The sequence below is a fragment of the Panthera uncia genome, chromosome E3 (genome assembly GCF_023721935.1).
Source record: "Panthera uncia isolate 11264 chromosome E3, Puncia_PCG_1.0, whole genome shotgun sequence".
Taxonomy (NCBI): Eukaryota; Metazoa; Chordata; class Mammalia; order Carnivora; family Felidae; genus Panthera; species Panthera uncia.
This window is the reverse complement of record NC_064815.1, coordinates 4,456,530-4,465,189: the sequence shown is the minus strand read 5'-3', so window position 1 is coordinate 4,465,189 and position 8,660 is coordinate 4,456,530. Positions and strand designations below refer to the sequence as shown.

General features: G+C 46.8%; 1 protein-coding gene across 1 annotated transcript in view; it reads left to right on the top strand.

Moving 5' to 3' along the window:
- The window catches only part of RSL1D1 (ribosomal L1 domain containing 1), an 8,797-nt gene extending 5,608 nt beyond the window's left edge, over window positions 1–3,189 (top strand). Inside the window, exons 8-9 of the mRNA XM_049638262.1 lie at window positions 1,724–2,020; window positions 2,551–3,189. Coding sequence (XP_049494219.1) covers window positions 1,724–2,020; window positions 2,551–2,877 — 624 coding nt within the window. The 3' untranslated portion in view covers window positions 2,878–3,189. The remainder of the gene's footprint in view (window positions 1–1,723; window positions 2,021–2,550) is intronic.
- Window positions 3,190–8,660: the final 5,471 nt, after the last annotated feature.

Below are 8,660 nucleotides of genomic sequence, written 5' to 3'. Positions count from 1 at the left end.
CCCCCCACCTTTTTTTTTTTTTTTTTTTAGCCATGTTAATCATGTTCAGTGGGTTTTTAATTTTGGTCTTTTAATTACACCCCCCCACCTCCCGCTTCTGGAAGTTGTATGTTTGTTCTTTTTCACACTGGCTTTACTTCTTTTAATTTCCTGTTACCTGTCAGTCCTCCTGTTCACCTTAATTGTTGGAACATTTTAAGCACAGTTGCTTCACTGTCTGGTCATTCGAGTAGTGGAGATCCTGGTGTCCCAGCCTGTTCTCTGTGCCCTCTGGTTCCTTGTGGACTCGGTCATCTTTGACCATGTCGTGGTCGTCGCATTGGAAAATGATTTGTAGAACTAATTTGAGGTGTAGGGTGAAGATCTTTCTCTAGAAGATTTCCATTTAAGTCTCTGGGCCTTGGCCTGGGACTCCCTGAAGGCAGATCAAAGGCTTGAGATTCCCTGAGTGATTCGGAGCAAACCATGCCGAGAATCTGCACTCCTCCACTTGTGTTCCTCTTCGCCCTGAGAGCATGACTCAGTGGGGTCCCAGCTTACTGGCGGGGGGGGGGGGGTCCTCCTAGGACCCCTGCCTGGTGTGGACACTGGAGTTTGATTTCTTTCCACTCACCCCACCCTCTGTTAAAATTATTGATTAGCCAGTACTCACAGCAAAATTTGCTTCTGGACTCACTTACCCATGGGGTCCTTATTTTAGATGTCTCACAGGTAGTTGGTTCATTGATGCCTTTAAGAAAAAAAAATTTTTTTTAAGTATTTTATCCCACTTTTACTTGTTTTCATTGGGAGAATGACCCAAAATAAAAGACTGCCATTATCAGAAGCAGGACACGTGAATTTTTTTGCCATCTGTCAGCACATTGATTTGAGGAGTTTGCAAAAATGTTGGAATTGTTGGCTAACATGGAATTTACACACTATTACGGGGGTCATTTAACAGTGGTCTGTGGTAAGGACAGTGGACCCCTGGTTCTATAAACTTCTTAATCTAACTGCTGCCCCAGTCTGAAGTAGGGAAAAATCATCAGTTTTTTTTCTTAAAACTGTTTTGAGATGTAATTCACATCAGAATACTCTACAATTTAGGATAATTCTTTTTTTTTTTTCCTTTTTAGCTTTTTTTTTTTTTTTAAATTTTTATTTGAGAGAGAGAAAGAGTGTGTGTGTGTGTGTGTGTGTGTGTGTGTGTGTGCGCGCTCACAGGCCGAGGAGGGACAGAGAGAGGGGAAGAGAGAGCGGGAGAGAGAGGGAGGGAGGGAGGGATGGAGAGGGAGAACGAACCTTAAGCACAGTCTGCACAAAGCACAGAGCCCAATGCAGGGCTTGATCCCACAACCCTGGGATCACAACCTGAGCCGAATTCAAGAGTTGGACACTGAACCGACTGAGCCACCCAGGCATCCCTAGGATAATTCTTAACTCACCTATAAATCAGATCACCTTGCAGAAGCTCTGACTGCACACCTCATTGCTTCCAGTCCCCATATGTAGTTCTGTGAGTCAGAGCCAAGTGCCATTGAGGTTCCAGTGCTGGTGTTGTGGTTTGTTTGCTTAGAGTTGCCACAGATCAAGGCACTTTCCAGAAGCTTATGAATAATGAGAATTGCAAGTTCTAAGTCTATGCCATTTATTGACCAACAAGTGTATTCCCTACTAAAGTTAGGCTTGGAGTTTGGTGTGGCTTTTTTGTTACTGGGTTTTTTGTTTGGTGTTTTGGTAGGAATTAAAGAAAAAAGAAAAACAAAAAGAGTATCGTGAAAAACAAAAGGAGAAGAAAAGAAGCAAAAGGCTTACGAAGCGGGCCAGAAAGGCCTCGTCGGCCCCGAAGAAAGAGGAGGCAGGCCCTGGAACTGGCGGTGCTCCGGTGAAGGACCCCGCACCCCCGAAAGAGGCCCGAGCGTGTGGGAAGAAAGAGAGCAGGCGAGTAAAAGCCCAGAATAAAGTGCAGGACGAATCCGAAGAGGAGCTCCCTCAACTGGTACCAATAGAGAGGACTCCAGCGAAAGAAAACAGAGAGGTATTTCTATTGGTGCTAGTGGCCAATGGCTTCAGTGCCCCCGTATGTCAGGCAGGCCCCGCTGAGCCAGGCGTGTAAGAGGCATTGCAAGGACGGGGGCATTGTTTCTCCCTAGTGTATTTCCAGCAGAATCTGTCGTAGCAAAGATCCCGAGGTAATAGATGAAACATACCAGGTAGACCCAGAAGCCTGGGAGGGGCTTCCTTTGCCCTGTATTGGAGTGATGTGCAGTGAACACATTCCTCTGTGTATCTCGGATTCAGAGGAGGGGTGGTCATGTTAATAATTCTTGGACACATCGCCTGTGGTTTTCAAAAGCAGGCCGGGGCAGACATTTGGGCAGTGGTTCAGTTTCTGACAGTGAGTGCCGGATCACCACATGATTAATCTTTGGAAATGTACCAGGGCAAGGGCAAGCTTGGGTGCTGGGTCCTGCCTGGAAAACCTTTCAGACCTGGTGGAGACAGTCACTCTCGGAGTTCCATTGTCAGGGGCCGTTTTTCCCTGCACTTAACTCTTATTTTTCTTAGATGCAAAAACACGCCGCAGGAAAGAAGTCTCCGAAAAAGAGTCCCAATCCCAGCACACCTCGTGGGAAGAAGAGAAAGGCCCTTCCCAGTTTCGAGACCCCGAAGGCTGCGGAGCCCAAGACCCCAGGTAGCAGCCCGGGCAAGAAGCCAAGAATCAAAGAAGAGGCGGGAAAAGAACAAAACTCTTCACTGGGCAAAAAAGACCCAAGACAGGTGACCAAAAAGCCAGGGGCCAAGTTCTTCACTACTCCTAGTAAGTCTGTGAAAAAAGCCCCCCACGCCCCCAAACAGTGGCCCAAAAAGTCCAGAGTGCCCCAGTCGACCTAAAAATCAGAGACTCAAGCAGAAGGAATCCTCCAGACTCCCTAAAGAGCTTTTTAAAAAATGCTTGGATCCCGCCCCTGCCCGGCGCAGTCTCCTCCAGGAGTGAGGCCCAGACTTAAATACTTGTTAAAACCTCCGCAAGCAATTCTGACGGATGTTTGTGGGCGTGGGAAGGAGTAGTTGTGAAGGAGACCCATTTTTTAAGTTGCTTTTCCATGTATTTGCTAATGTAACAGGGAAAATACAGTGCTTCTGTGTGGTTGCTTGTTATTAAAGTGTAACATTGGCTTCTGAGTAAACTCTTGGTGCTCCCTATCTTGTTGGTTTTCCTTGAATCCCTGCGATGTGACCCCTGTCCCAGTCTGCTGTCACCGTGGGTTTTGCCTAGGCTCCCTTACCCTAGTTTGTGCGAACCTTCCCAGCCCTTGTCCGCCGGCAGGGTGGGGCTCGCTGCCTGGCACTCACCTGTGCAACTTACAAGAAGCCCTCGGCGGGTTTCGGAATCAAATAGTCGACGTTGGTGGTAGTCAGCCCGGGCCGGGGCCGCCGAGGGGGCGTGCACTTGATGAGACCGGTTAACAGGGAACCGTTTTCAGAGGCGCGGAGTTGAATCCCGCCTGCTAGAGACCAGAAATCCTTCTAGCTTTGCCGTCTTCCTCCAGACCCTTCCTCGGCCTGTGTGGATTCGCTCGCGTGTGCCGACTCTAGGCCAGGAAGCTGGAGAGAGTGGCCCGTGGATTTGGGGTGACTCAAATATGTTCTGAGGCAGTCAGTGACTTTTCAGGTGCTTGGCCTTTCCCTCGATTTGAATCAGGGTCCCCATCCCTGGTGGTAAGCGACGGGTTCCCTGTCCTACCGGAAAGGCCGAAGTGAGGCACGCTTTCAGGGATCACGTGGCTCCGGAAGCAGTCAACTTGCCGACGGTCTTCCATCAAGTTAGAGGAGCGAGAGCTTTTGCTTTTCAGACGTTAACTTACAATCCTCAAATCCTCTCAAATAACACAACTTTGTAATTCCGCTGTCCTTGTAGGCTTTCAAGTACACATTTCACATAGAGGATTAGCACAATCGCTTTGAATTTTCCGCAGAAACGAGGTCCCACGGCAACAGGCCAGCCTTGTTTCATATCTTGAGACGTGAAGGTGAAGTCCTCTTTGGCGTGGGTCATCGCATACACAGTGCTGCTCCTCTCCACGTGACCTGATGGGGGGAGGGGACAGCATTCGGTCTTTTACCCACCCTCCAACCAATAAGGATTCTGCGACACAAGTGATCTCTTTGGTCTGTGGCTTCCTCCTGATGGAAATGTGGGGCAGCTGCTTACCTTCCTGTCCTTTGTACATCAGGGGTCACTCGAGTTATGTTGGTTGAAAACAGCAGATTTATTTTAAACTTCTTAAGCAGGAGGCTCATTTTCTGACAACTGGAAACCACGGCTCGGGAATGGGTGAAAATTCTGAATTGCAACAACAAGGCACAAATCCAGCTGCTAGGTCTCTAAGGCTCAGGCGCGTCCCAGCTGGCCGATAGGGCTGTGACCTGGGGCCGAGAGGAGCGGGAAACCGCTGCTACGGTGAGTCACGCTCTTGGGGTTAAGAGGCTGGGTGTGTGGCTGACACTATACTGGGAGTCAGTGCTGGGTTTCTGGACCCATCCGCCATGCCGTGGAGATTCAGGGGACAAAACCGGGTCTGGTGGGAGAAATGTCATGCAACCTTTCTGAAGAAATACTTGAATTTTGGTTCTTTTTCTTTTTCTTTTTTTTTAAGGAACCATAATAACCATCAAAAAAACTTTTGAAGTTTATTTATTTTGAGAGGCAGAATCCCAGGCAGGCTCCGTGCTGTCAGCGCAGAGCCCGACGTGGGGCTCGAACTCACAAACCGGTGAGATCGTGACCTGAGCCGAAATCAAGTCAGATGCTCAACTGACTGAGCCCCGCCCCCAAAAATATTTTTTAAATGTTTTGTATGTAAGACAGCCTCGCTGTTTAGTGAAGATCACATCGTATTTCATAGTCTCCTTGAGAAATAATAAAAATGAGGGACCAAAGGAATTGGCTGAGTCCTGCTATCTTATTACCGACCCCAGACCCTTGCCCTGGCCCCTTCCAGTTCACAGGCGTTGAAGGGTTTAACCAGCCAAGAAATATTTGGCCGTTTTACTAGATGTTTGAAGGTTCTGTACCACCCACATTTCTTTGTCCTCAAATTGCTACGGTTTTCCCTGTGTTCACATGTACAGCACCAAGATTCTCAGCAGGACTTTACGAACCATCAGAAGCCCTCGTCAAGCCTTGGGTCTTGAAGGAATTCATGCGTGTGATGAAGGACCACAGATATAATTTGGGTTATAGCGATGACTTCAGGATGATGGTCTCGGAGAGAAAATGGCAAACTGGGTGCTTATGTTTAACCACAGACTCGACGTCTTAGTCCAATGCTGTCTTAAAAGGATCAACATCCGGGGGCGCCTGAGTGGCCCAGTTGGTTAGCTTGGTTGTGCCTCAGGTCGTGACCTCACGGTTTCACGGGTTCGAGTCCTCCATCGGGCTCTGCGGTGACAGTGGGACGTCCGCTTGGAATTCTTCCTCTGTCTCTCTCTGTCCCTCTCTCTCTGCCCCTCCCCTGCTTGAGCTGTCTCTGTGTCTCTCTAAAAATAAATACATAAGCTTACAAAAAGGGGGATTAGCATCTGTTTGACTCAGTTGGGGGCATTTTCTATGCTTGAAATACCCAGGAAGTAATCAGGCCATATGTATTCTTTTGACTCCCCTAAAAACCTGGCTCTTAAGCCTTTCAGAAGAAACTAGCTGATGATGTGAATTCGATACCCAACTTTACAGATTTTCCCATAAAATCGTTTCCTCAGGGTCCTCAGCCTCACGGTGGCACAGAGTCAGAAACTTCGCTTAAGTAGCCATTCAGTTGCCAGGTTACATCAGTGTTCATTTCCTTCGTTTGGCCGCTCATCTACCTGCCGTTTAACCACCAAGTTCCTACAACCTGCCGGGTATGGGGCTGGGCTTGAGAAACTAATGCTTTCAGCACAGCTTTGAACTTCAAGAGAGCCCCGGTCTAGTTTGTGATGGCGCCAGAATTTTGGAATAGGGACTGTGTTCGGCCCCGAGGAGGAGGGGGTCCAGAGGCTCGGGAACTTGCCATCTGCCGATAACTGAGTGTTAAGCTTAGAATGTGTGTGTTTGGAGGGAAATGCTAATGGAAACCACGGGAGAGAGCTAGAAGAACTACACCTACAGACCCGTGGCATAGAATAGAGAGTCCAGAAAATAACCCCTTACTTGTATGCTGATTGACAAGTCTATCAAGACAATGGGAAAAAGGGTCTTCAACTAATGGCATTAGGACATCTGGATATCTAGATGTAAAAGAAAGATCCTTATCTAACCCTGGATACGAAAAAATAATTCAAAATGGGACCCTGGAAGAGAACACAGGAGTAAATCTTCATGACCCTGGTTAAGGCAATAGTTTCTGGAGCTATGACACCTTAACACAAGTGACAAAAAAAAAAAAGGAAAAACGAGTTCATCCATATTGAAAACTTTGTGTAGGGGCACCTGGGTGGCTCAGTCGGTTAAGCGTCTGACTTTGGTTTGGGTCATGATCTTACGGTCCGTGAGTTCGAGCCCCACGTCGGGCTGTGTGCTGACAGCTCAGAGCCTGGAGCCTGCTTCAGATTCAGTGTCTCCCTCTCTCTCTGCCCCTTCCCTGCTCACACTCTTTCTCTCTCTCAAAAATAAACATTAAAAAAAAAATTTAGAAACCACAAACTTTGTGCTTCACAAAAAAGTGAAAAGACAATCTACTGAATGGGGGGATATTCAAAAATCTCTTACCTGATGGGGAACTTGTATTAAGAATGTATTAACAACTCTTAACAACGGGCACCTGTCTGGCTCAGTGGGTAGAGCATGTGACTCCTGATGTTGGGGTCATGAGTTCAAGCCCCATTTTGGGTGTAGAGCTTACAAAAAAAACAAAAACAAAAAACCCAAATGAGCAAAACTCTTACAACTCAACAATGAAAAGACAATCCAGTTTTTAAAATGAGCAAAGTGGAGGGTACTGGGTGGCTCAGTGGTTAAACTCTTGATTTAGGCTCAGGTCATGATCTCATGGTTCATGGGATCGAGCCACAGGCTGGGCTCCGCGCTGACAGCTGGGAGCCTGATTGGGATTCTCTCTCTCTCTCTCTCTCTCTCTCTCTCTCTCTGTTTCCTCTTCCCCCACTTTCCCTCTCTCTCTCTCTCTCTCTCTCTCTCTCAAAATAAACTTTAAAAAGAACACAAAAGACAGTAACAAGATGGATGTGGAAAAACTGGGGTGTGAGGGGCGGGGAGATGGGCAAACTAGGCGAAGGGGGATTAAGAGATACGAACTTCCCAGTTGTAAAATAAATAAATCAGGGGGATGAAAAGTACAGTGTAGCGATAGAGTCAGTAACACCGTAATAATGGCGTATGGTGGCAGACGGGAACCACAGTTATCTAATGCTCACAGCTTAGCGTATAGAATTGTCAGATCACTACGTTAGACACCTGAAGCGAACACAACCTTGTCAGCTACAATTTTTTTTAAAGAGACTTGATCCACGCTTGTTAGAACAGTGCCTGCTGCCTACAAAATGCTTAGTAAACACAGATCAATTCATTGAGAAACTATGCAATCATTACAAACGATACAGAGCAACAAACACGGGAGTAAATAAACATTTAAATCAATAAACATGGTGGGATGTTTGCTATGTATCATCAGTGGGACAAAGAAAGTTACAGTACACACGATCTCTTTCAAATTCTGTCTTGAAGTCCCAATGGGCCTCAAAAGATGGGAAGATACCCACAAAATGCTAATAATGGTTATTTCTGGGTAAGGAACTCAGATTGTTTTTATTAAGATTTTTATTTTAAGGGGTGCCGGGGTGGCTCAGTCAAGTGTCCAGCTTCGGCTCAGGTCATGATCTCATAATTGATGGGATCAAGCCCTGCATCGGGCTCAGCACTGACAGCTGGAAGCCTGCTTGGGATTCTCTGTCTTCCTCTCTCTCTGCTCCACCCCTACTTGCTCCCCCTCTCTCTCAAAAATGAGTAAATAAACTTGAAAGAATAATTTTTAAAAAGTGATTAAAAATAAAAGAAAAATGATCGAGTTTCTCTCTTTATCCTCACGCCTTACAGAAAGATCCCAAGAAATGAAAATAGATTCTCAACTTGTCAAAGGGCACTTGTAAGCCCCACATGGCACAGTACGGGTTTATGGTCAGCAAAGGCATCTGGTTTTCCCGTCATTGTCATTTCTTGCTAGTCTTTCATGCAGGTGTTCTGTTGTTTCCTCAGACTTCATTTTATTTTATTTTTTAAATATTTCTTTTTAAAAAAAATTTTTAATGTTTATTTATTTTTGGCAGAGAGAGAGAGAGAGTGAGTGGGGCAGGGGTAGAGAGGGGGACACAGAATCCGAAACAGGCTCCAGGTTCCGAGCTGTCGGCATAGAGCCCGACGTGGGGCTTGAACTCTTGAACCATGAGATCATGACCTGAGCTGGAGTCGGACGCTTAACTGACTGAGCCACCCAGGTGCCCTCTAAGACTTCATTTTAAGAGACCAATTTTAGGTTCACAGTCAAACTGAGAGGGAGGGACAGAGATTTCCCATATACCTCTGCCCCGCACATGCATGGGCCACCCCCCGTCATTAATATCCCCGTACATTTGTTATAACCCATAAACCTCCACGGACACGTCATCATCACCAAGAGTCTGGT